This window comes from Phycodurus eques, chromosome 20 (genome assembly GCF_024500275.1).
Source record: "Phycodurus eques isolate BA_2022a chromosome 20, UOR_Pequ_1.1, whole genome shotgun sequence".
Taxonomy (NCBI): Eukaryota; Metazoa; Chordata; class Actinopteri; order Syngnathiformes; family Syngnathidae; genus Phycodurus; species Phycodurus eques.
The window spans coordinates 7,863,288-7,890,872 of NC_084544.1; the positions used below are offsets into that span (position 1 = coordinate 7,863,288).

At 40.2% G+C, this 27,585-nt stretch overlaps 3 protein-coding genes and 1 pseudogene across 8 annotated transcripts in view; 3 read left to right on the forward strand and 1 right to left on the reverse strand.

Annotated features, from left to right (window-relative positions):
• The window catches only part of LOC133395397 (solute carrier family 45 member 4), a 50,687-nt gene extending 41,831 nt beyond the window's left edge, over nt 1-8,856 (forward strand). For 5 of the 6 annotated variants that reach the window (XM_061664234.1, XM_061664237.1, XM_061664236.1 and 2 more), the window contains one exon: nt 629-7,905. In XM_061664234.1, coding sequence (XP_061520218.1) covers nt 629-803 — 175 coding nt within the window. In that variant the 3' untranslated portion in view covers nt 804-7,905. The other variant, XR_009767234.1, reaches the window with a different exon arrangement.
• On the reverse strand, nt 7,734-12,764 carry LOC133396139 (cathepsin K-like; annotated as a pseudogene).
• A 1,316-nt stretch (nt 12,765-14,080) lies between these two features.
• On the forward strand, nt 14,081-15,883 carry LOC133395568 (leucine-rich repeat and immunoglobulin-like domain-containing nogo receptor-interacting protein 1). Its single transcript, XM_061664591.1, has one exon. The coding sequence runs from the start codon at nt 14,081-14,083 to the stop codon at nt 15,881-15,883; it is 1,803 nt and encodes a 600-aa protein (XP_061520575.1).
• A 2,205-nt stretch (nt 15,884-18,088) lies between these two features.
• On the forward strand, nt 18,089-24,557 carry vps72a (vacuolar protein sorting 72 homolog a). The gene is made up of 6 exons (XM_061664592.1): nt 18,089-18,464; nt 19,363-19,515; nt 21,007-21,133; nt 21,249-21,425; nt 22,404-22,548; nt 23,127-24,557. Exons 1-6 carry the CDS (start codon nt 18,339-18,341, stop codon nt 23,512-23,514), a joined length of 1,116 nt encoding a protein of 371 aa, XP_061520576.1. The 5' UTR covers nt 18,089-18,338; the 3' UTR covers nt 23,515-24,557.
• Nucleotides 24,558-27,585: the final 3,028 nt, after the last annotated feature.

A 27,585-nucleotide genomic window follows, 5' to 3' on the forward strand; every position in this document is an offset into this window, starting at 1 on the left:
TCATTATATTTATATTATTTAAATTTTCAACATGTACGTATAATGTTGATTTTTAATTCATTTGTAAAACAAGATGCTGGTAAAGTATGTTGCAGCATAATTTAGTTTGTTATATTCATTTATTTTAATTGGAAAGCAAGATGCTGGTAAAATATTTTTTGCTGAGTAGTTTGATTTTATTTCAAGCAACGTGCAGGTAAACTATATGTTGAAAACAAGGTGCCGGTAAAGTATTTGTTGCTTGGTAAACATTCATGTAATTGAAACTAGATGCTGTGAAAGTATATGTTGATTCAGCACAATTCTCCTCCTTGATAAATTATTTAGATTTTTTATTATTATTTTTTTTTAATCTCCTTTACAATAATACATTTTTTGTTTTACATTTATTGAAACGTAAATGATCTAAAAATGCCTCTCTGACAGTGTCAATCAAAACGTATTTGGAAGTGACGTTTTAGGGGGAATCCTGATAAAGATGCATATATATTTTTAGAGACATTTTGAAATCACATGCAGGAGATGGGTATCATTCTAGATTTTTTGGTGGATTTGATGGCGCTCTGTGCCTTCCTCTCATTCAATTTCTGAGAATCTTGTCAAAATCATTTTTACTGTTTGATTGCAGGGAGGCAGGATCGTCCAAAACGTCAGAGAAACAGGCGTTAACCACGCTGGAAAATCCCAGTGAAAGAGTGCAGGAAAAAAACAGCTTCTTGAAACTCAACAAGGCCGGGAAGGCCACCACCACTACCGCTGCCGCCACCACTTCCTGTAACATGGAGAATGAATCTGTCCTGTAATTGACCATGAGTAAAGCAAGGCGCAATCATCATCATAATAATTCTTTTGTTCCGGGATTACTCCGTCCTATTCCCAATGTGAGTACTTGGCAGGTAAAAAAAATCGGGGATGGTCGCCAGTCTGCCTCTCAGGGCCTCTAAGGGACTATGCCTGGACAGGAAACCTCAGGGGGACTGTTCACACACACACACACACACACACACACACACACACATGCGCGTTTCTGACCACCTCGAAGCTGCAATCGTTGACAACAACAAAAATTTCGTTCTTCCTCGCCGTGGACGGAAATGTTTTGTTCTGTTGAAGCTTTATGAGTCTTTACGAACTTTCATACTTGAAAACAAGAGCCCGAAGCCTGCTTGTGGGTCAAAAACAAAACAAAGAATAAGATTGAGAATAATAAGGCAGCCCCAAAATTGACTGCAAAGGATCTCCAAATCTCGTCATTCCAGGACAACAGAAGAGAAACATCGAGCATGAGCATAGAGCTGACTGTATATTAAGATATCCTTTATTGACCCACAGAGGGGAAATTCAGGAATAAGTGAAATTCCAGAATAGACAGTCTTCACACATACGAAAAAAATATACATAGCGTATACAGGGCATTATTATCCCAAATACTTCTTTGCATGACCTCTTGAGATAGTCTGACGAAATGCTGCATGTTAGCAGAGGAGTTTGTTTTTACGACATGCGGGTGGCACAATAGCTCTTACTAATAACTAACTGCACATCAGCTGAGCTGCATCAGCGGAAAAAAAAAATTTTCTTAACGAGCCTTTCTGAGATATTTATGAAGCCACACATTGCTCGGATTCCACTGGGAAAAAAACCAAAAAAAAACCCACACCCAAAAATAGGGGAAATGAGAAAATTGTCGCTGTTGAAAAACATCTGCAAATATATTTTTCTTTTTGATTATATGAAAACTCACAACATTTTGACATTTTACGACAATTCATGTTCTATGATTTATGATGCATTATAATGTGTATATATATATATATATATATATATATATATGTATTTTTTTTTTTCCCCAATTACAAAAATGTTGTGATACATTTTTACATACATTTTCACCTTTACTGCGCCAATATCCAACTTACAATATAAGTATTTGGTTTTAGTCAAAATCCTATTGGTCATTTTTTTAAATTTTATTTTACATTTTTTTTAAATAGCATCTATCTTCACATTTTGTTAGTATTCGTTTTTTTGATTGAAGCGAAAATATCTTTTGTTTTTCATACTTAAAAAGAAATCATCAGGGAAAAAAGATTGGAAAAAAATGCAAATAAATCTTTCAAACAATAAGAAAAAGCTAAATATTTTACATGATTTTTATTGATAAATTCTATTCATCTGATACAAAGAACGAATTTGGAGGTACAGGCTTTTTTTTGTAAAATACTTTGATAAAAACAAAGATGGTCATCAGAAAAACAAAAACATATTAATAACCCTCCTGTTATGTTCATTTCTCAGCAATAATTCCTGAGTCAGTTTGACCCAGGGGATGTGTAATACCCCAAAAATCTCAAGAAACTGTTTAGTTTATCACAGCGGATACTTTCCAGAATCACCAGTGATGATAAAAATCTGCGACATAGCAAGACTCTTAAAAAAACATTTTTCTTTAGTTTTACTTACCCCTTACACACACTTTTACACTTAAAAGACAAACATGTGAAAACACACTTTTAAAGTATTCTTAGGCTGGAGGCTATCATGTAACATCACTTTAAGGGAACGAAAAGAAGACTTGCTCGCACATTTCGGCAACACGTGCTTGCTTCCAGTTGTTCATTTGTCATTCCCAGTTGAAGTTTACTGTAAAACTGACGCACAAAACAAGAGTAACAAAAGTCCACTACCGTAATGCTAACGCACAATGTCAAATGCCATAGACGGGGCTTGTGGAAATTAGCATAGATGTTACGATAATTCTAAACCTTCAAACAACTGCGACTTTACCACACACGCAGCAGCAACACATACAGAGCATAAAACAATACCCACAGGCATATATTCGCTCTGCTTTGTGGGCACTACTACAATTGGTTGGGAACCTTCTCCGCATCTTCCTCTTGCTTTTAATTATGTCGCATCACTTCCAGTAGACCTCAGTGCTGCCAGGTCGTGTAAACTCCAATTTCAGGCTTGTCTTTGTACTGTAAAAACAGCCCCCAAAAATCTCTTGGAAATCCACGAGTTAGCGGAGGAACACTACAGCTACATTAATAGCCAGAATGCATTGTTTTCATAGCTATAATTTCACAATTTGAATTGTATTTCTTTAACACGGGTCAATTTGACCTGCCACGTAACAGGAGGGTTAAATTCGTGAAAACCCAGCTTTTCCTCGAACAGTGAACGCAGCATGCTCTTCTCGAAGCTGCGTTTCCCCGATTCCAAGGTGCCAACTTGCTGACCTTTGAGGAAGTCAAATGCGTGACTTGACCGTTTAACATCCGAGTGACCTTGCGTGTGCTGGATTCAAACACAATTGCTGATGGGAAGCATGCAAATAAGATGAACATGAACTTCTCAGAATGCTTAAGTCCATTCGCAAATGTCTCCACAGTCAACGATGCTGGACGAACACTCTTGAACTTAAGAAATGTTTGGTGGTATAATTTTGTGTTCTGACCAATCAGGCGAGACGAAAACAACGCAAGTAAATGGCAGACAATGTTATTTACATTTGTAAATGTGCTCTTGTTGTGGTACTTGAAAAGTGATGTTCAAACAGTTGTTGGAGAAAATCAACCAGGGTATGCCTCGTTTCAAAGCTTTTTTTTTTTTATCACAAGGGGCAATAAAATATTCAGCAATTAAAATAAAAAAACAAAGGAGCTGCGCCAAAGCCGAAATATTTTCATTCGTAAAATTCCGCCTCTGTTTTTTGTCGTCATGCTAACTAACAACAGAAAAAGAAGACTTCTTTGGTGGCGGTAACATCATATATTTTAGATGTAGGAGGTTTTTGTGTGACATATGCATAGCGCAACACCAAAGTGTTTTTGTTTTGTTGTTGTTGTTTTTTTTTTAATGATGTCTCATACAGTACATCCAACGCTTGGCTGCTGCACAAAATTTTGTATGAACGAGTGTAAGGGCCACACTGAAAAAAAAATACATTTAAAAAATGACTCAAAAAAAAGGCTGAATGTTGTCAGGATACAGCTATTAAAGTTATAAAACTACATGAGTACAGTAATACTATTAAAAAAAGAACATAATATACAAAACATAAAATAAGAGTAGCATTTTATCCTTGTAATATTGTCACTTTATTCATCTGAAATAAAAAAAAACAAATAATACAGCACCAGTTTTTTTTCTTGTAATATTACAACTTTCATTTTACATTGGCCTTGTCACATTACGACATTATTCTAAAATTATATTTTTTAGTCTCATAAAATAGCTTTTTTCTTTAAATGTTAGTCTCATAAAAAATATTTTTCCTCAGAATATTACATTTATCAAATTAAAAAAAAGCATCATATTGTTAGCTTTTTTATTGTACTATATTATTCTCTGAAAATTAAGTTTTTGTCCAATTACAATTTTATCTCATATTATGACATTCCAATTGAAGTTTTCTCACAAATTCCATCTTGTAATATTTACATAATAATCATTATAATACTTAGCATAAAATTTAATTTCTTGTAATATTACAATGTTTTTCTCTAATATTACAATGATTTTGACATGAAACAAAAAATCTAATTGATAATTTTTCTTGTAATGACATTCTCAAAAACCTTTATTGTCATATTACACCTTTGGATAGTCACTATTTTTGTGAATCCTAGAAATATTTTTGTCTCCTAATATTACAGCTTTTTCCCCCTTGTAAAATTCTAAATATTCTCGTCATGAAATGACGTTATTATGGTTGTATTACAATGCCTTTTATTTATTTATTTTTTCCTTCCTTTCCCCAATTCTCATAAATTTACCCCATAGTATTGGGACTTTATTCCCATAATTATGACTTAAACCTGGTACAGTAGTTCTATCACTTTTCTCGTAGTCGTATTTGTTGTTTTTTTCAGTGTCCCCCTAAGACTCCTTTGTATTATTGAATAAAAGTAAGCCGAAGCGTCAGTGTGGGTCAGTAAGTGCATGTGACTTCAAAAAGAAATCAAAATAAAGCTGTGTCTCAAGCCTGTTGCGTTCCAAAGATATTTGGCGCACGATGCGATGACTCACTCCTTGTTCCAAACTTGAGCGTCCCATTTATTTATCTTGTTGCTTTCTGCCGTCTACTCTGGAATGTTACAATGCTTGAGTTCTGACTTTGGGTGACATCAGTAATAGGTCACACGTTGATGAATGTAATTCTTTTTGTTTGTTTGGATGTTTTGCGATGGGGTCTGTCCAACATTGCGCAACGTTTTGCACATGAAAATGTCAAGAAAAAAATAACTGAGGATATTTATTGTTTAGCTTCCCTCACATGTAATTTCTTAAGGTGAAATCTATTCGGGAGATGTGTATGAGCAGTTGTGAGTACAGTGGATATAAAAAGTCTACACACCCCTGTACAAATGTCAGGTGACATTTAAAAAAAAAAAAAAAAAGAGCCCAAGATAAATCATTTCACTTTATCCCAGCATTAATGTGACCTATAACCTGTACAACTCAATTGAAAAGGAAATAGATTTATTTATTTATTTTTTTTTCGAAAATGTGGCGCACCCTCTTGAAACTGGGGATGTGGCTGTGGTTAGAATTAACGAGTCACATTCCTACTCATGTTAAATAGGAGTTAGAACACACCTACCACCCTTTCAAGTGCCTCTGTTTAACCCCAAATCAAGTTCAGCTGTGATAGTAGGCTTTTTATATTTATCTTGGTCGTTTATTTTTTTGTGTGTCACAAAAACCTGGCATTTGAACAAGTGTGTGTCGACGTTATTTCCACTGTGTGTGTGTGTGTGTGTGTTCAGTTCACAGTTGCTGACACACAAAAGGCAAGAGTGCTCTGTGTTTGCTGTTCTCACCTGGTTTCCACCTTGAAAGTCATCCTTTCCATTGGGATGCTTCCACTTTTTATTTTAATGTATTTTATTTCATTTCAAATGGTTTTGTTGGGATTTTCTTTAGTTTTAGGTATTTTTGTCTTTTATTTTAATTTTTTTGTCTTTTTTCATTTTTCTTTATTTGTGCGGTGTTTTTTTTATTTTTTTATTTTTATTTTACTTTTAAATTAAAATTTAGATTTTTAAAATGCTTTTAAATTCATTTTAAAATGCTATTGTTTTGTTTCAACAATTTGATTTACTTTTTGTTTTATTAGTTAGATTTTCTTTTGGACTTTTTTTCAGTTATTTAGCTTTGGTTTTTATTTTGTTTATTTTATTAAATTTGTTTTATTTATTTGGGCTCTTTTAGTTTTGTTTTATGTAGCTTTGTTATTTTTTCTTTATTTTAATTTACTTTATACTACTTTATTTCTCATTTTTATTTGATTGTAATCTGGGGTCAGAGCCACACACGACTGAGAGTTTTCACTGCCCGTGGAAGCCATGTTTGGTCCACCGTCCAGCTCTCCAGTCGCCATGGCGATGACCCCTGCATCACGTGTGGCTCCATGTCAGGTAAAGAGGGGTAAGATGCCTATATACAGTATATTAAAATATCTATACATGCGTATTAATATATAAGAAATGAAATGACTTAAAGAATGGGAAAGCAAGTGTTATATGTCTTGTGATTTAAAAACAGTTGTAAATATGCTTTTTTTTTTTTTTTTTTTTTTGCTGCTATGAAAAAAGATGATTATTTTGGGTAGTGGTTTTGTTCTCTCTATAAAAAAGAATGAATGTGCGTGTGTATATATATATATATATATATATATATATATGTTGTACTTATGCTTGAGCCTTCATATGTGCAAACAAGGACTCTGGATGAACCATGTATGGAACGCACCTTGAAAAGAGGGGAAAAAAAAAAAAAAAAAAGAAATCTACTCCGAGACAAACCAACAATGGCTGTTTTCTTCTTTTTCTTTTTTTTAATTCCCAAAGGCTTCACGCCTCTATTTAAAGATATGTATATATTTGATTTGAGTACATTTTACACCGTGAATCCTTAGGTTTCTTGAAAAAAATCCGTTTTTTTGCATAAGACAAAAATCAAATCTTAATTACTTATCTTTGCTATAAATAACACCTTAAGATCTAGTGTCGGGAAACCTTCCACACGCATGCAGACACATGCCAGGATTCCCGTTGCAACCCCAAAAATAGAAAAACCGAACTTTCACTTTTTTCGTGACTTTACTCAGGCCCACAGCTTGTCCGTCCAACTTACTTACCCAGTTACTAAAAACAGAATTGTTTTTACTTCAAAATCTTTTACTTTAATTTTTAATATATTTACATTAGTTTATTTTTAGTTTCATCAAAATGTTTAAATGATTTAACATTTTAAAATGTTGAAATTTGTATTTTGAAAAAATTAGTTAATACAGTTGATCTATTTTTAACTTCACCTTTTTAAATTAAAAGTATTATACTTATAGTATAGTTTAGATATATTATTGCTATTAGTTTGAGTCATGATCTGCATTTTCATCGACCTTTTGGATTTGGTTGGTCCAGATTTGATGTGGTTTGGTTTCCCAGCGTCTTTTTGTGGGTTCCGTGTCTGGTCGTTATGTCTTCATCTCCGCCCTTTTTCCTGTCAGTCCTGTTCCTCGTGTATCAACCAATTAGATCCCTCCAGCCACTCGTGTCTTGTCCATGTGTGCCTCGTTGTCTCGCGAGTATATTTGTATTTAGTTCCCGTTTTCCTTTCATGAAAACCATCAAATTGTGTCACACTGATTGTCTAGTTAAAGAATGTCCATTAAAAAAATTAAAACGTGAAAACCACCCCAAAAAAAATGTCATTCCATTTTACAGACATAAGGTTGATTTTGTACAGTGGTCTAATTGACACAGAGGGTCACAGTTGAGGGGAGACAGCAAAGGTGGCGACGCCGCATGCATTCTTGTTCCGGACAATTCGAATGAAGCCTTCCTCTCCCCACCCTGTGCCCAAACTGCAAAAACAAATAACTTTTATTATTGTCATTTTTTCAAATAGTGTTTTCTTCAGACCAATGGTTCTTCAACTTTTTGCACCAAGTACCACCCCAAAAACTACGTAGCTCTCCAAGTACCACCATTGTGACCGTTGAAATGTAGCGGTACGCTAAGTCACAGCGTTCATCAAAACCGAGGAAGATGTCATTAAGGCAACAAGTCGGTAAGTCCTTGCAGAGTATCAAAAGAAATCTCGTCATTAAAAAAAAAAAAAGTTGTCTTCAAATGAAATAAAAGTCAGGCTTGACATGATGTAACCCTCCCTGCTTGTGCCCCACATACATCTTCCCGATCCGGTGGTCTCCCCTCCTCTGTAGAAGTGGAAAGATAGCAGCACGCCGTTGAGGGCCACAGCGAGGGGTCCCACTCGGGCCACGGCGACCTGCATCGCCCACTCGTCCCCACGCGGAAGCTGGAGCAGTTGCCCGCTTTGCCCCTCGCCAAATGGCGACATCTCCCGTTCTGGAAAGACTCATTCAACTCTGTGTCAGATCGCGTCGGGTTGTGCAGGCGTACCTAATAAAGCGACTCGAGGTTCGACCTAGTGTTCGTAGGTGTTCGACCTCTCTGAATCGACGCCTAGGTTGCGTATGACGTATCGGTAGGCTTTCGTGACGTAACCTCCTCCGCAGCTGTGGTTGCCATCCGGCGTGCTGCAGTCCATCAGGTTCTGAGGGCTGAGCGGCACCAGGACCCCGGCCTGGTTCTTCACCTGGCCCTCGAGGGCCCCCAAGAGCTGAAAGCCCAACACGACCCGCACGAGCCCCCGAAAAGGAGGACCCATCATTGCTGTCTTGCGACAATGGATAAACAACCAACTCTGCTCTTTTAAGCCTGAGACCAAGTGCTAAATAATACTTGATAAAGTGTTTATTTTTGTAGTTGCCGTTTTCCTCTTGTGATTTTCTGTTGCACTTTGTTCATTAAAACAATCGATCATTTGAACTTTGTGCCTGTTTTCAGAATCGTACATTTGGGTGCAGAACAGACCCAGTATGGTTGTGGCAATAAGTCTCCTCTTACGGCTTACTGAGTTCCGCACAGGACCGACCGGGCCTTTTCTCCTCCAGTCCACACTGCGAGGCAACGTGAGGTTCTTCCACGTGTGCTTCGTGGACCGTGCCGCCTCGTCCATCTTGAAACCATTCAGCTTCTGGTTCACCACCTCTGCCGCCTTAAAGGACACGAAAGTATTACAGGACAGGCATTTTTCTGAAGGGCATACTTGGGCCCAACCGATATTTGGCCCCTTAACGCTTACAACAATAAAGATATGAATTACAGGGAGAAAATTGGACCGTTTTACAATACTTTGTCCTTTAGTATTTGTTTCACTTTACAATACAGAAAAATCGGCCAATTTTCTGATATGGTGAATTTTGCAGATTTTATTTCATTTATTTTTTGTTTGTTTGAATTGCATTGTCTTTGTCTTATGTTGTAATGTATTAATGTGTTAAAAAAACAATCTAAAAGTGAAACTACTTGGAAGATGCTTCCTGACAGACACTTGGGTGTATACTGCTCTTTGCTAGTAGTAGTAGTAGTTCTACCCATGCATATATAGAGTATTTCATGGTGTTAAGTTGGCAATGAAGTTCCATGAAATTGTCTGTGGTAGAGTCACACTTTTCCGTCTTTCACATCACTGGTACTCTTCTGTGGCGGTGTTACATAAAAAGTTCATCAAAACATGTCAAGTTAATGAATACTTTAGGTGCTTATTGAGTTGAGGTCCCACAAGATTTGCTCATATCCTGCAAGACATAATGAGGGAATGAAATAAAGTCAAGTAAAGTGACAGCCAGACTTAATGAAGCATACCTGGTCTCGACATTTCCAACCCATTAGTCTCTCCTCCCCTTTATAAGAAATACATATATACTGTATATATGAAAAGATAATTCTAAAAAGAAGCCAAATATTTATTTTTGTTCTCAAGTTGAACTAGGTTGCAATGTTCCTTTAAGAAGTACTTGTGCATTGTGTAGTATTGGAATGCTCAAATCCCTTCCTGATTGGCTCAGGTCTTGCTGGGTTAAATGAAATGAAATTAAATCTAAAACAGAAGATTAACGCCGACATTGAACTTCCAGTGTTTGCAATCAAATCCAATGGGGTATTTTGCAGTCTGCACTAACTAATTGTGTCCACTAGAGGTCAGTCGGATATGCTTTGATTCAAAGTAGTGCTGACTTGGAAAGGAGCCTCAGGCCTGGATGCTGCCTCCATATAATGTCATTATTTAAGGTCACACCGTCCCAGTACTACCCCCACCATATCTGCCAGGTGGTTCAGACGCAGTCTGAAGTTGTGTCTTCCCAACAAGACTTCCCGGTTGTGTCCGAGGACCACTTGGACGTTCTCCTCCCACGCGGCTCTCCTGAAGACCGCCTCGGTCTGAGAAACGAGACAAAACTCAGCTCTAGTATGTACGTCACATACAATGCTGAGGCGCTGACCTGGTTTTGATCAACCTTGTCATGTTGGCGGGCACGGTGACCGACTGGTTAGAGCGTCTGCCTCACAGTTCTGACCGGGACCGGGTTCAATCCCCGGCCCCGCCTGTGTGGAGTTTGCATGTTCTCCCCGTGCCCGCGTGGGTTTTCTCCGGGCACTCCGGTTTCCTCCCACATCCCAAAAACATGCATGGGAGGTTAATTGAAGACTCTAAATTGCCCGTAGGTTTGAATGTGTGTGTGTGTGTGAATGGTTGTTTGTTTATATGTGCCCTGCGATTGGCTGGCAACCAGTTTAGGGTGTACCCCGCCTCCTGCCCGATGATAACTGGGGTAGGCTCCAGCACACCCGCGACCCTAGTGAGGATAAAGCGGTATGGAAAATGGATGGATATATATATATATATATATATATATGTACACATACTATACTATATATACAGGTACATGCATCAATTTGCTTTGTAATAATGGAATGGAATAATGTTAATGTTGTTTTATTATTATTGCAGTTGTGTAGAACAGTACTGCATCCCACTGGGAGTTGTTTGAAGTTTTATTTTTGCCCCTCTCGTGTGGCTCAATAAAAGCTTTTGCTGCAGACAAAGCAAAAAATAAATAAATAAATAAATAAAAGCAAACATGGACAACAACAACAAAAAGTAAGAAGTTTGAACCTACCTTATTGGAGTCCACTTCTCTATTCTTCTAACAGAACACAACACAACATCCACCCTTAAGATCTCAAACACAAGCATTTCCTCTTAAGTCTTTTCTTTCAGTTTTTCTGCGCACGGCCACTCGACCCATCATGTGAATCTCATTTACAAGCACTCTGAAATAGAACGCGAAGGTGGAAGTGACAAATTGGAAACTGTTCTTGCTTGGAAAATTCTGAGGTGACATTTAAATGCTAAATCTATCGACTTCGGACGGAAATTTTTCCACAGGACATTTTTCTGTTTCTGTTTACGCACAGAGACAACCTCAAATCTTATAGAAAGATGTATTTCTTCCATTTAACCCCCCCCCCCCCCCTTTACTGTCACAATACTTTTGTCCTCACAGTACAGCTCTCATGTCCAACAACAGTGACGAATATGGGTTAAACAATTCCCACAGAAATACCTCAAAACCGTTTTCTTCATTCTTCTCCCATTTTTATTCCCTGTAGGTTTGGCCCTTTGTCCCAATACTTTTGAGTGTAATTTGCAAAGGAACTGCCTCTGTCCTTCCAGTTTTACTTCCAGTGGGTGGAATGACAGCATGTCCAATTGCTTTTGTCCTTCCCTACAGCTCTCAATGGACATCAGACCTCACAGATTTCTATTATTCATAAAGGTGCACTCCAAAATCTTGTCGAAAGTCTTCCTGCAAGGGAAAATATCCTTATATCATTTGTATGTGCCAATATTGTTGTCCAATAAGTGTAGTCACTTGCAGTCATGCAACGGGTGGTCCGTCTGGTCACTGAAAACCACGACCATTACCAGAACGCAAACTAGTAACGATGAAGGCCCTGTTACGCAACGGCCGCCCCCGGTGGATTTGGACCCACCCCTCCCGAAATCCGAGCACCAACGGAGAGCGGCTGGGTCCCCGGAGGTAGCAGATGGCCGAGTTGCTGACTCGGCGCCGACGCTTCTTCTGCAGTGGCGATAACGCGCAAGGGTCACAATATTAGGTACACCTGTACAATCCAAAGGGATCCATTGAATTGTGGTTGGCGCTACTGCATCAAGCTTGGAGTTGTTTACGAGAGAGGCAACTGGAAACCCACAAGTTCTGATACAGCTTTTGTACTGGGTTTAGCTTTCGGGGATCTCCATCATCGTTTAGGGGGGTTCAGGATTGGCTTTAGGGTGGCCGAGACACTAAAACTTCAACCTAACCACATACAGCCAAATCATTAAGCCCCCTAAAATTGCTCATGCGACGCCAATGCACTATATGCAGGTAAAAAAAAAGAAAAACCCCGAATGCTCGCAATTTGGCTGACCCGCGCCTGCCTCCTCGCATCCAGTTTTGGACGGAGGCCACCGGGCAGCACATATAATCCCCCAGCATGCACTCTGAGCCCAACCAGTTTCTTCTCCTCCTTGTTGTTGTTGTTGCCATGAGGATGCCGCTTCGTATCGTTGGGTTTCGTAAAGGGCACGAGGTGATTTTCACTTGAATTAATTTTCATATTTGTTCCGCTTGTGAAGAAATTCTCATCGTCAAATGTCATTTTTCTCTCTCTCTCTCCAGCAACAACACCGAGCAGATGGAGTAATCATAGTGAAAGGGCATCCACACTGAAGCACCGGTGAGTCACAACATCTTATTTTTCTCTGCTTTCTCATTGAAAAGTAGTGCCGCGCACCTTTTGACTGTCTGGCATATCACAAAATGCGTCCTGTGTTGGTTGCAACCTGTGGAGGTACACTGATCTTTGCTATTAATTAAACAGTATTCATATTCTGTCTTATGATACGTGATATACATGATATACTGTAGATATTGGCATTTTTTTGTTTTGTTTATCATTATGCTTGTAGTGCAACGTGTGTGTCGTACAGTATTTTGGTTACCTTATTTGTTATGAGTGGTTTAAAAAAAAAGGTGTGGATTATATGCCTTACAATAATATATAATGTGTAATATTACATTGTCCTTGGTGAAACGTATTAATTTATTTGTCTATAATAATTTTTACACAGGTGTAGGATACTAAGTACTAAGTGGCAAAAATACATTTAGTTTATTCATGATAATATTACTATAAAGATTTAGTAAAGATTGTATTTTATATCTGATATTTTTTATGAAATTTGAATGAATGTATAAATGCACTACATCTCACTGAGAGCTCTTTTTAGTACTTTCTTGTGTTATTTGTCTACAAGAGAGGAAAACGTGTATCTGTCATAATATTTCAGTAATATCTGATACAAATTGATATTTATTCTAAATTATTGTCATGTTTTACATTTGATTTAATTTGATTGATGTAGAGTATTTGCCACGAGCGCTATTAATCTTATATAATATGTATTATTATTATTATTATTCACATTTAATATTTGATTTTAAAATACAATTGGAATTGTAATTTTCGGAATTCTATTTGGTGTAGAATAGCACGACTTCTGACTGACACCTGTTTCCAATAGTTTGTTACATTGTTGACATGAGAGGCTAAAATCATTGCATAATTGTCATAATATTATAGTAATAGTTGATGAATGCTTTAAATAATAAAAAAATGATTGCAATAATGTATTTTATTGTTATTGTATATGTTGATACAAAGTTGGTGACCTGATTTGTCTGTACGTGTCGTGCGAATATTAATTGTAATATTATAATAATACATCTACAGCGGTGTAGAACTGCACTGTATCACACTGAGCGCTGTTTCTAATATTTTGGTTACCTTATGTGTAGCTACACAATAGGGTCAAAATATTATTATATTAATACATTATTCAATACAAAAAAAATCAGCTCCTTTTATTTAATTAATGAAGTTTTTGTATTCATTTTGATGTTATTATGATACTGTAATGAAATATATAGAGCATCATACTGAGCTGTTTCTTGGGTAAGTCGAGTAACTAAGCTATTCGAAAGAGCTCTCCTAATGTTGTGGCCAATGTGTGACGTTAAAACTCACGTTATTTATCACTTTTATGCACATTTCGGCAGCCGTCACCCATGCAGGCAGACCACCATTACACACCACGTTGGGGGGCTCTCTGCATGTTGGCGGCCGGCTTGGCGTTGACGTCGCAAGCGCCGCCGCCGTGCCCGCGCTCCTGTCGCTGCGGCGCGGCCGTGCCCACCGCCAACTGCTCTTACGCCCGACTCGCCGCCGTGCCAGAGCGCCTCCCCCCGGATTTGACTCGACTCAACCTGAGCCGCAACGCCATCAGGACTCTGGCGCCTGAGCAGTTCGGGGCTTTGACGCGACTGGAGGACTTGGATTTGAGCGACAACCTCCTGGCGTATGTCGAAGCCGATGCCTTCGTGGGCCTGCGGAGCTTGCTGGATTTGCGCGTGGCTCGCAACCGCCTGAAGGTGCTTCCGGTCGGCGCCTTCGCCGGCTTGTCGAGACTACGGCTGCTCGACGTGAGCGGCAACGAGATCCTGGGCTTCCTAGATTTCACCTTCCGCGAATCGGCCGGCCTACGCGTGCTAAAAGCGCTGCAAAACGACGTTGTCTTCGTCTCTCGCCAGGCCTTTGCGGGTTTAACCGACCTGCGCCAGCTCCACCTGGACGGCTGCAACCTCACGTCGGTCCCCACCGAGGCCTTTGTGCATCTGGGCGGGTTAACCGGTTTATATCTGCACCGGCTTGAGTCCACCGTGCTGCCAAACTATGCTTTCCTTTGCCTGGCGCGTCTGAAGGAACTCTTCATCGCCGATTGGCCCAGACTGGAGATGTTGTCTGCAAACAGCCTGGTCGGCCTCAATCTTACGTCCCTTGTGATTCGAAGCTGCAACCTGAGTTCAGTCCCTTACGCCGCTTTCCATCACCTCGTCTACCTTGTGCACCTCGACTTGTCTTACAACCCCATTGGCTACATCCAAGGGAACCGGCTCGGGGATCTGCTCAGGCTAGAAGAGTTCCACATAGTCGGGGGACGGTTGCGACGCATCGAAATGGCGACGTTTCACGGTTTGGCGCGTCTGAGCCTGCTCAATGTGTCGGGAAACCTCCTGAGTACCCTGGAGGAGCCAGTCTTTCAATCGCCGGGCGCCCTTCGACGTCTGGGACTGGACGCAAACCCGCTGGACTGCGACTGCCGCCTGCTGTGGCTGGCGCGCCGACGTTCGTCGCTCGACTTTGGCGGAGGCCCGCCGACGTGCGGTGCTCTGGGTCGCTGGGATTTCTTGGACTACCCCGCAGCGGAAATAGCGGAGCTGCTCACGTGCCGGCCCCCTCACGTCCGACCGCACCAACCCGACCTCGTGTGGGTGGAGCAGGGCCACATGGCGGTGTTGCACTGCAATGCGGAAGGCCGTCCCGCGCCATCTGTCACCTGGCGCAACCCTGAGCTGAGAGCTTTAACGGACGTCGGCAGGATACGAGCGGTCGCCAACGGCTCGCTGGAGGTCCGCTACGCACAGCCGCAGGACGCCGGCCCTTACCGCTGCGTAGCATCCAACGCGGCGGGAAATGACACGCGTTCAGTTGAGCTCCGTGTCCGAGCCCTCTCCAAGAAAAAGCCCTTTCGCCTCAAAAGCTGGCTTGTTGCCTTGCCTTCGTCGTCGCCAGACCAGCGGGAGCCGCCGTTCGATGTCAAGACGCTGTTGATCGCAGCGTCCATCGGCTTCCTGTCGTTTTTGAGCTCCGTCAGCGTGTGCTTCGTCGCCATGTTCTTCTGGAGTAAGGGCAGAGGGCAGATAAAGCACACCGCCAACATCGCGTACGTACCGCGCAGTGCTCCCGCCGGCAGTAACGGCGGCGCTGGCAACTACGTGGAGACGAGCCGGTTCACAATGAAGCTGATGTAAACATGAATAAAGTTGTTTTTTTCAATAAGAGCGCCGACAGTTGATATAAAAAGTCGACACACTCTAGTTCAAATGCCAGGTTTAAATGATCTAGAAAAATTGTACTTTTTTTTTTTTTTTTTTTACTCTTTTTGAGAGAAGTACAAATAAACAACTGAAATAATGTGGTTGCACAACTGTGCACACCTTCTAAAAACTGGAATGTGGCTGTGTTCAGAATTGACCAATCACATTGAAACTCATGCCAAATGGGAGTCAGCATACACCTGCCACCATTTAAAGTGCCTCTGAATAAGCCCATATAAATTTCAGATGTTCTAGTAGGGTTTTCCTGGCCGTTTTAATTGCTTTCCAGTCGAAGCCTGAAACTTTTTTTTGCTAACACTAACTGCCATTTTGAACTGTTCATAATTCCCTCCACCTTGTCTCAGGACCCAATTGCAGCGCCAAACATACCTCTTTGAATTATGACCAGAAAGTTCAAACTTGGTTTCATCGGTCCATAACACATTTTCCGAAGTGTGATTGGGTGTTTGTTAGTTAGATTTAAACAGCGGTGGGTAGACTTTTTCTTTTTTTTTTTTAAATCCACTGTTTGTGCTTAATGGCCTCATTTGAGTTTTAAACGACACGCATACAATAGATGAGTCGAAAAAAAGGTTAAAAATGTGCATATCAAATATGTAAAATAGTATATTTTATTAATAAAATAATTATGCTCATTTATTATATTATTTTAATACAGTAATTAATTAAACAATGATTTAATAAAATAAATTAAACTGTTATTTAATCAAATAAAATCAATGATAAAATTATTTATTTTACAAATATTTTGTTACTTGCAGTAAGCCAGTTACAGTAAACAATAATTTAATGAGATAATTGAATATAAAAAGGCATGCATATATTACTATATAATTTATCACCTAAAAATCACCTAAATTGATGCAGAAAAATACGACAGGAGGTGGCAGAGTATACATGTGGTTAGCACATCTGCCGCACAGTTCTGACGATGAGGGATCTCAGTTCTGAGGATGAGGGTTAAAATCCAGTTTGCATGTTCTACCCGTACTTGCATGGGGTTTCAACTAGTACTCTTGCTTCATCACACAAAACCAAACAAAAAATGTAATTAAAAATGGCTTTCTTTTTGTGCCCTGCGATTGGCCTCGCCTCGTGTCCAAAGCGCACTCTGAGGATAAGTGATGTAGAAAATGGATGGATGGATGGAACTACAATGCCATGAAAATGTAATTGCGCCCTGCTCAAATTCTTATTTTTTCACATAGTTTTCTCACTTTAACATCCTCAAACAAATATCAGACAAAGATAACCCAAGTAAACATAAAATGCAGTTTTTAAATCGTGATTTTTTTTTTTTTTTTTTTTAAGGAGAAACGTTATTCAAAGCTACAGACTTTAATAGCCTGCATGCAAAGCAGCCAGTGTGTGCGAATAGGAGCAATGCATGTAAAATTCAACATATATTCCTTTCATCTAAATGGCTTTTGTTTGTGCTTAAATATAACCAGTTATCAATAATTATTATTGTGCAAGTCATGACTAAACTATTCTATTTTTTTTTTTGCTTGGTTTGCAAACTTCACAATACTTAAGAAAAACAAAAGTACACTCAAGAAATGTGAATTTAATTCATATTAAGGTTACTGATTGGTTGTTCTGTTAAATTTACTGTTTAAAATTTATAAATTTTTGATTACATTATTTTATTTGGCATTTGTTTGGTATTGATTAATGTAATCACATTTATGAGCAAATAAAGTACTGTACTTAACATTTTAAAATGTGTAATTTCGTGATTTCTTATTTCAAAGGAAACGAAGCTACGCTGACTCTACTTGTCTCGTGGCTAAAATACACGATATTTACTAAGATGTCATGCTTCATGTGGTAATTATTCCACGTGAAGCATGACATCTTAATAAATTTTGTTTGTTTGAAGAGTCAACCAGTTCAGGGTGTACCCCGCCTCCTGCCCGATGACAGCTGGGATAGGCTCCAGCACGCCCGCGACCCTAGTGAGGAGAAGCGGCTCAGAAAATGGATGGATGGATGTTTGAAGAGTGATATTTTTGAGTAAACGGAATGATTTAACTGTGGTTATGTTCACTTTGATTCAGCATAGCTTTATTTTGAAGGCAGCTTCTCTGAACCGGATGTACAAACACTAAACCGGAGAAGAAAAAAACGGCTACAATTCAACGTTGGCTAATGTTAGCCGACAGCTACGAGCTATAAATATCATTTTGGACGCATTCGCATGCTGTAAACGGTTCCAAAACACTTATTCGAAGGTAGTCGCTTCCCCACGTATACGAGAAGATAGTTTTACGGCTTCAGATATTGTAAGAAATACATTTGGCGTTAGCGCACGCCCTGCTAAACAACATACTCGGTGGTTAGCTGTGGTAGCTTCGTTTGCTTTTTAATGCATAAAATGAGTCTAGCGGTTCACCGCGAGCCCCGAAAGACTGCGGGGAATCGCATGTCCAAGTTGCTGGACGCCGAGGAGGACGACGAGTTCTACAAGACCACTTACGGAGGTTTCAACGATGTAAGTTGTTGTTGTCGTCGTCGGCGGCGGGCTTAGCATCGGGGACACATCAGGGCTTGGAGATGGGGAATTTCAAAATAACGATTTTACCCCCTTCGCACATCAAAAAAGTAAAGGACAATGATGTTTTTTCCAAAAACAAGTTTTGCTTTTTGATTTTTGCACGTTTTTAATTGAAAATACGAAATTAACTTTGTGCATACGCATAGTTTAGGATTTATTTTGTGTACGTGTATGTGTTCAAATACTTTAAACACGCCTCCACGCGGATATTTAGTGTAGTTTTTTTTGTCATTAAAAGTGAACATTAATAAGCACAAGATACATACAAACACTGAAAATAGAAAAAGAACGTTAGCTAAGGCTTTTCACATTGCATATATGCTTCAATCATACAAGTAAGATTAATGGCATTTCTATTCTTAAGTGTAGGCTTTTGAGAAAGAGAAAAAAAGTTGGGCTTCACCTTCAAAACATTACATTTATGTCAAAAATTACAGGGGACAAGAGTCGTAATGTACCAAATAGTAATGTACAGTAAAATAAAAGGCCTTCTGGAGAAAATTCTTTTAATAGGAAAACTTTCAGGAAAAAACAGTATTATGTCAGCCCATAAGACTTTCGTCCGCAAACAATAAAAATAAATAAATACATAATTGACAGTAGTTTCTACTTAATCACAGAAAGCACAATACCAAATTCTTGTCGCGCAAAGTCATTGGATGGGTACAACCCGTTCATAACTTCAAAGTGTGTCTCTTTGGTTTTGGGAATAAAATGACAGTTCACATATTGAGTCCTTAACCGCCAAAAGCTGTCTTTGAAAAAGGGCTGCGAAATAGAATTTCAGCTAAACTGCTTTCCCTTTGTGTGTGTGTGTGCGTGTCCACCACTCAAGGAATCGGGAGACGACGAGTACAATGAAGATCATTCGGACACGGAGGACGAGGTGGACAGTGATTTTGACATCGATGAGGGGGATGAGCCAGACAGCGCCCAGGAAGACGACGCGCCTCGCAGGAAGAGTCGAGTCGTTACTAAAGCATATAAGGTTGATCAGTCTCTCTCAAACTTTTTACAACTAAAACAGTACTAAGTTCTCCAAGTACCACCATCATGACCATTAAAATGCTGTTATGTAGTTGGGCTAAATACTCCCGCGGTCGCGTGGCCGACAACGCCCCCATTGCATCACGTGACTGAGAAATTGCTCCGCGCAGCACCTCTGCGTAGCTTGCCGCTCACCCGACAAAAATAGTTGCTGCTCGTCGAACGCCGCGAAGAGGTCCTCTCATGATTGGTCCGTTTTAGTCACATGCTGTGATGACGTAGTCAGCGTGCCCCTTGTTTCTACATACCATCTACGTCGCCGCCTTCTCGATCGATTTTTTAGCATAATTTAACGTATCATCTGGTCATGTAGGTCCATTTGTTCTGTCGCGGTCGCCATTGTTGTTGAAATCCAGAGGAAACTCCCTCCTGTAGGCAAACTACGCGAGGGACAGCCGCAGTGACGCCAGCGCGAGTATAAAGAAGCCTTAAGTGTTCAAAGATTTTATTCCTTAAAAGTGTATTATTGTAAGTCGTCGAAACATTATGCACAGCTTGAACATGATCACTGCACTATAGAAAATAAAATAATGATTCAATTAACCCATAAGGGACATTAAACAAAAATAAAAAGATTGCACTTAAATAATTTTTGAAAAACAAACCGTTCTTAAAGATTAAAAACAATACTGCTATTGTACTTTAAAGTTAAATACAACTGAACTGTAAATAAAAGTTGTACTACTTGAAAGTAAAAAGACTATCCATCGGTATAACCTTCATTCTAATATGTTTGATTGTATTTAATGTTTTGAATATTGTATTTTTTTTTTTTTTAGTATTCAATTCAGTGAGTTTTTTGCATAGCACTAGTATTACTATACATGTACTATACATGTATTGATTTACGTTATATGAAGAGAAGAAACCATAGTCATTTAATTAGCAACAATTTATTTACTTAGATCCAGATGGTTGGAGGACCTTTTCGAATTATTTTTAACAATGTTAGTGGCGTATTACAATTTATGTCAAGTGAAAGTGGCGTATAATACAAAATAAAAGGTACTGATTTGGAGAAATGCAGCGCAATGGCAAGACAAGAGGCCAACTGAAGATGCACAACATTGTGGAGCGACCATATTTGGAGTCTCCCGGAAAGCTAATAGTCATTAAAGTTGCTGTCTCCACAGAACAAAAGGTTATCTTTAATACTGCGCAGGGAAGTGTTTACAACATGCTCTAATTCTCCACTCAGAGAGGGGTTTTGTGTTACTGTTTTGGTTAGCAACAGAGTTCAAATGAGCACAGTGGTTAATTCTTTGTCTGTCTATGAACACCACCATTTAAGAACTGAGAAAATTAAGTTTACTACACTGAAAATACAGAACAGAAAATGTATTTGTCTTTAATGGACAACACCCAGAGAGCCAAGTATTTTGTAGGTTTTTGGACTCAGGTTTGGTGTTGTCTTTTTGTGCGTTCCATACAGGAGCCTGTGAAGGTGGCCAAGCCCAAGCCCAAACCCAAACGACCATCAGAGGAAACAAAGAAGATAGAGAAGAAACCCAAAGCCGAGCTCAAGCGGAGGATTCCACAAGAATTTCAAGACTACGGCGGTACGGCGGCAAAACCTCCCACCATCGCCTCCTCCTTTTTCGCACTTCGTCAAAAAGAACACGGTGACTCAGCACCTCCAAAAGCACCTAAAACAACTTTTTGTTTCTCTTGTAGCCCGCAAATCCGTGCGACAGTCCACCAGCGAGCACACCCGCAAGACCAACCTGCGCCTGCAGGAGCGCCAGGATGCCCCTCGCCGCCGGAGGGGGGCCCACCGCGACCGGCCCCTCACCCAAGAGGAGCTGCTGGCCGAGGCCAAGATCACCGCCGAACTCAACATTCGATCGCTGGGTACCAACTTTTTGTTATTTTTAAACGCATATCAGGCCTTGTTGGTTGACTGACGCAGATGCTAACCTGGCAGATTTCCCACAATGCCCTGGGATGGAAATCTGTCCCCTGTGATTTGCTGTTTTTGTACTCTGACCAAAGCACTTTGCTTCACCAATTGGGGCACATCAATTATTCATGGAGTCGCTATTCACGGCGCAGCGGGGAAACACTGTATTATCTTTTTTTTCATAATTTAAAACTTGTTTACAAGTTTCCTCCGAACATATCAGTGACATGTTTTCCTCAAAACGATCAACAATTACAGCACACTTTTCAGCCTTGCTACAATTAGCCTGTTTTGAGGGGGTTGGTCCTGCCTCATGCAAATGAGCCTCTGCTCACCCCTGAGTACCGCCTTTGTTACCACAACGACCAGGGGCAAAGCAAGGGGTTACGACGAGGCGAGTATGAAAAATAGAGTGCGTGGTCATAAAATCAGCAATTGTATTTTCACCTGTGGAGGCAGCACTTCATCAACAAGCCTTTAGATATTATTTTTTGTAAATTATAATATATATCTCTAAAAAAAACTGGAGGATAAGCGGTACAGAAAATGGATGATATATATAATAATAATGGAAATATATATGCATATATGTTTGACATTTTTTAAATTGTATTAAATATTGTTTATGTATTTCTATTAAAATTATAAGTAATCATTTCATTATTAAATGATTATTTGACAAAATGTACATGCACATTTTAACTTTTTCATTTTTACCTCACCCATGAGTGACTTGGTCCCGTGTGTTTTTGGAAACTCAAATGTGGCCCTTGATCACTGAAGTGCAGTGAGTTCAAAATGTAGTGGAGTCATGACATTCAAATGATGATTCTGTGTGGCCAAGAGTACACACACAAAGACGCACTCTTCTTCTGGATTCACAAAGAGTCGTTGAATACTTGTTTTACAACGTTTGATTATACGTGTAGAAAACTATGAGCGCCTGGAAGCTGATAAGAAGAAGCAAGTCCACAAGAAGCGCCGATTCGAGGGCCCCACCATCCGTTACCACTCTGTTCTGATGCCCCTCGTCTTGCCGTCGCATCTCAAAGAGGAGAACGTAGACGTCGAAGGGTACGTTTGCAACACTGACCTCTCTGATACGTTTTTTTTTTTTTTTTTTTTTTTTTTGTCGTAATCTGCTTTCCGGAAGCAATTTTGTCCGGAATGCTTCGAGCAGTTAATCCATTTTAATATAAAAAAAAATAATAATAATATGACTGCTTTTTCATTAGTTGGAGTTTTGTTTTGGGCATCACAGTGTTGTAGTGGTTGTCATGTCTGCCTCATAGTTGAAAGGTTCTGGGTCCTGTGATTGACCGGCGACTATTCCAGGTTGTGCACCACCTAAAATTGACGATTAGTCATCAAAGATGAAATGTATTGTACTTCAAAGATCAATACAACTGAACTGTACCGAGGCTGCGATTCTTCCACTGGTACACGTCCTGCACTGTGAGAATCACTGCTCCAGACCATGAGGCAGACGTGTTAACCACTAGCTCACCGTGCTGCCCAGCTGGATTAGATCATTGTTGAAATTAGTATGGCCTTTGGAAGCTAAAAACTGAAATGACTGATGCCCCCCCGCGCTCAAATTTAAAGCGATAAACAGGCAACAAATGCTGCTTTTCTTCCCCACCCTCCTCAAGTTTGGATCAAGATGTTCCTCAGACGGTGCTGCCGAATCCTGCCATGTCCTCGCAGCAGCCCGTCGGTGGCCTCTGCTCGCGCACATTTGTGACTTTCAGCGACGACGAGGCGTTTAACTGCGGGTTCCCGCGCAGCGCTCAGGCAAGTCCCCAGATCCCCGTGCAGGAAATCTGCCCCGTCACTCACAAGACGGCGCTGTACCGGGACCCGGTCACGGACATCCCGTACGCCAACGCGCGGGCCTTCCGCATCATCCGCGAGGCCTACCGTAAGTACGTGGCCGCTCACGGGTTCCCCAACGCGTCGGGAGGGATGACGGGACGGGACGCGGCGTCGAGAGGCGCGCGCCACAGGATGCTGGTCAAGCAGAGTGCACTCGCCACTTAAATGGGATTATTTTTTTCTTTCTTTCCGGGAACATGTCATCCATAAAGACTGCACACTGGACTCTTCACCATACAGAGGATGATTTCCGTAGATTAATTTGAGTGGATTGAATAATGCCTTTGGACTCTCTCCCACTTTCTTTTTTTTTGTTTTCCTTGAATAAACTGTCCTTTTGTATTGTGAAAAGATGTCCTTTCTACAACGAATAAAAGTAATTTATGTTTTCTTTTTAGACTCCTCTGTAGCAGTAGTTCACGGGTGGTTAATAATTATGATGTTGCCGTCCATTGAAAAGCAGGTATTTGTAAATTTAGTGTTTTATGAAAAAAAAAAAACGATATAGTTTGAAGGTTTGGGGTAAAACGACACATAATGCAGATACACACAAAATCATGTAGTTCCTCCCACCAGCATGGTGCCAACGCGTTACTTTTCTATTTGACGGGGCTTTGGCGCCATCTTGAGGCATCGTTGGGCATCTCACAAAGTGCAGAATGAGAGACTTGTGCGTCCTGTTATGATAGACATGCCCACCCAATTTTGTGTTGATCGGTGAAACTGGTGTCTGGGTCTTTCTTTTTTTCTCCCGCCTTCTCCCCCGCCATCTTTTATCTTAACCTTCCCTTGACTGAGTAAATTTGGGAGGGTTGTGTTGGGTAATCCCTAAAATACAAGAAATTTCCCATGTATCCAGATTCCTGCCAATATTTCAAGGCCATCCATGCCTCTGGAACAAAGTTTTGTAGAAATTGGAAAGTTTTTGTGTCATGTAAACCCACCTAAAAATCCATTTTGAGATTGTATCAGTTAATTCTTTTTATGAATAAGGCATAAATTGGAAATAAAGCAAACCAGCACCATCTGCTGGTGGGGCACTGCCACTCCTGTCCCCATTACAGTCCGAACTGTTAGTTTACTGAGTAATGAACAGAGAACATTGCACAAAATACCTCTTGTAATGTTCACAATAGTGAGTACAGTGAGCCCTGGCATTTTCATGATTTGGCATTTGCGGATTCTCCTATTTGCTGATTTAAAAAAAAAAAAAAAAAAATTTTTGTGGGGGTGGTGGGGGGGACCTCTCCGGCATTATTCCTTGCAAAATCTATTTAGTCACTTTTTTTTGTAGTCAAGTTGTAACAAGAAAGGAATTTGGTGGCATCATGGTGCCAAAGAACTAGGTTGAAGTCAATTGAGTAGCTTTAATCAAAAAGTAGTGCTTTTCCGCCACCTTGTGGCATTTAGTGCTAAAGAACTACACGAGTTGAGTTTCAGGTTCGAATCAATTGAGTATTGGATCTTGAGTGAGTGGTGGCTGGATTGGACTCCCAGCTAGAGGCCCTTATTTGTCATGACTACTTTTTGTGTACAACTGACAATTTGTATCTGCTGTGACGCTCAGTTCCAGCCAGTGGAGACCAACGTTTTATGGACAAAGAACTTTGACGACTTTATTGAGGAAAAATGACTATCATACGGCTCTTCTGTTGAACAAGTTTGGGTGTGTGTAAAGGACATAAACCAACTTTTTGTGGACAAATGAAATGTATTTAGTTCTTCTGTGACTCTCAGCCCGAGCTGCATCTTGTACTAACCAATTTTTTTGCGTGCAAAGGACTTGGAGCACCTTTTTGAAGACATAACTTTGATATGGCTGTTCTGTGACAAGTGGTTTGATTGGATTCTGAGCTGCAGTCGTTGACCAACTTTTTGTGAACTACTGACTTGATTTAGACCTTTGGCGACTGGTGGCTTCATCTGACCCTCAGCCGCAGCTGGCCAGGGTTTACCAACATTTTGTGTACAAAGGACTTTTAACGCCTTTTTGTGGAGACATGACTTTTAATTGTCTTTTCTGTGACTGGCTCGTGTTGACCAACATGACTTTTAATTGTCTTTTCTGTGACTGGCTCGTATTGACCAATTTTTGTGTGGACAAACACATTTTATCGTTTGGGTCTTCTCTGTCTGATGTCTTTGCTAAAACAATGTCTCTACAGTTAATAAAGGTTTTATGATGACAACAGTTTGGACTGGATTATTCAATTAACCGATCTTGGGAAATTTTGTCACTAATAATTTTTTTCTTCAAACCTATCAATAGTGGTGCGTTCACCGACAGGCCACGCGCCTTCTCAGCATTGCACCTATTGTTTTCCCAGTCACAATCACATTTAATTCTATTACATTTAACCTCCAACCGCGACAATCAGCTTTCGTCCAACCAAATAAACACTTGGCAGATCGGCATTATCCCTCTTGTTCAAGTGTGGCAGTTGCCATGGCGACGGAGTGTAGGTGGTGTACTGTGCTGTACTCTCTTCCCTTGTATCCCCCCCACTCCTCTCCCTCTTTCACTTACAATCTTTCTAGCCCACGTCGGTCTCCAGTGCTGCACTTCCTTCGTGGAACTATGGTTAGATTGTCATGCAACGTGGAATGATAAGAATATCCATCATATCTGTCAACTAACAGCCATTTTAATCCACCTCAATGTTGTTTGTATCCTCACATCCCATACATGCATGAAAAGACTTTGTTATGGATCAGCTATTTTCTATCTCAAGGTTTCTTTCTTTTCCGTCTACTGCGTCCCCCCACCCCATGTCCAGGCTTGGTCTTATTTTTTCTTGTTGCAGGCAAGCATTTCTTTTATCAGTTTCCATGGCGATGTGTGTGCGTGAAGGCGCACGTTTTATTTAAGAAGGGGGAAAATAATGCAGATAAAATGGTCTGAGGCCAATTTTATGTAGTGTCGACTAAGTCGTGTGTTTGTTAAAAGTTGATGAAAGTAGTGAGCCGTGCTGTCCACACAGCGTGCCCTTCCACTTCTAAAAATACATCCTTGCCCATCATCAAAGTTCTTGTTCTCATACATATTTTTTTTTTTTCAGGCTAGCTATTCTGTTAACAGTTTCCATGGCGATGTGTGCTTAGACCATAGAAGATGGCGAGCCAAGAGAGTAAGAAAAGAGATGTGTCACTTAGTCAGTGTCTATATTTGGGAGTGCTGTGCGTCTATTGTCAGTTATGTTGTTGACGATCTAAAGTCGAAGCAGACATTCGTTAGTGATGATTAAACCTGTCATCATTCAGTTTCATGCCGATGCTGTTTACACAGAACAGCCAGGTGCAATAAAGCCCCAAAATTGAGGCATCAGAGCCGTAACTGGCATTTATCCGCCTTTGCTTTTTACACACAACCCGGCTGAGGCGGTACATTACCATAACTGTGTGCTTTCACGCGGATCATTCGATGCCGTTTGGTATGACGTCCAAAATACTTGCTGGATGGTCACAATTGCTTTCAACACAATGGGACAGGAGAAGTGGCTGTTAAAACTTCACACTGCACAATACCTTTACATGCAGGCAGCATCTTGTCTTTGGTACTACCTCCAAAGATGAACAAATTTCCAGGTTGACTTCGTCCCCCCGTTCCATGTCATGATGTAAAACAGCATCAGAGCCATGACAGAAAAGACAACATTTATTTGCCTTTAATTTTCGCACAGAACCCACCAAAGGCATCCCTCGATCAGATAATTAGGTACGTGGCGATATCAGTCCCATAAGATATAACGATTGCTTTCAGCACAACAGGGTGGGAGAAGTAAGTGACGGGTGTCCTAGCACGCAGGTCACGTCCCACCACTGTTAGGCGCTATGTCGGGTTCTGTGTAAAAGGCAATGATGCCTCTAATGCGGTGTTTTGATCCGTGTCGCTGTTCTATATAAACGGCACCAACACTGAATGTGGGGAACAAACATTTTCTGCCTTTGGAGGTAGTATCAGAGGTGACACACATTTGGAGGGGGAAAAAAAAAAAATAAAAAATTAACAACTGGGATAATATGGTTGCACAAGTGCACACACACTCTTATAAATGGGGATCTGGCTGCGTTCTGAATTTGGCCATTACATTCAAACTCAAGGTAAATTGGGGTCAGCAAACACCTGCCAACTTTTAAAGTGCCTCTAATTAACCCCAAATCAATTATGATGGGTGCATTTATATTATTCTCACAAGGAATAAATCAAATAAATGCCCGTCAAATATCACTTTTGGG

Coding starts and splice junctions, on each gene's coding strand:
- LOC133395568 (XM_061664591.1), top strand. CDS start 14,081: ATGCAGGCAGACCACCATTACACACCACGTTGGGGGGCTCTCTGCATG.
- vps72a (XM_061664592.1), top strand. CDS start 18,339: ATGCATAAAATGAGTCTAGCGGTTCACCGCGAGCCCCGAAAGACTGCG. Junction 19,516..21,006: donor TCGTTACTAAAGCATATAAG/GTTGATCAGTCT, acceptor CGTTCCATACAG/GAGCCTGTGAAGGTGGCCAA. Junction 21,426..22,403: donor ACTCAACATTCGATCGCTGG/GTACCAACTTTT, acceptor TTATACGTGTAG/AAAACTATGAGCGCCTGGAA.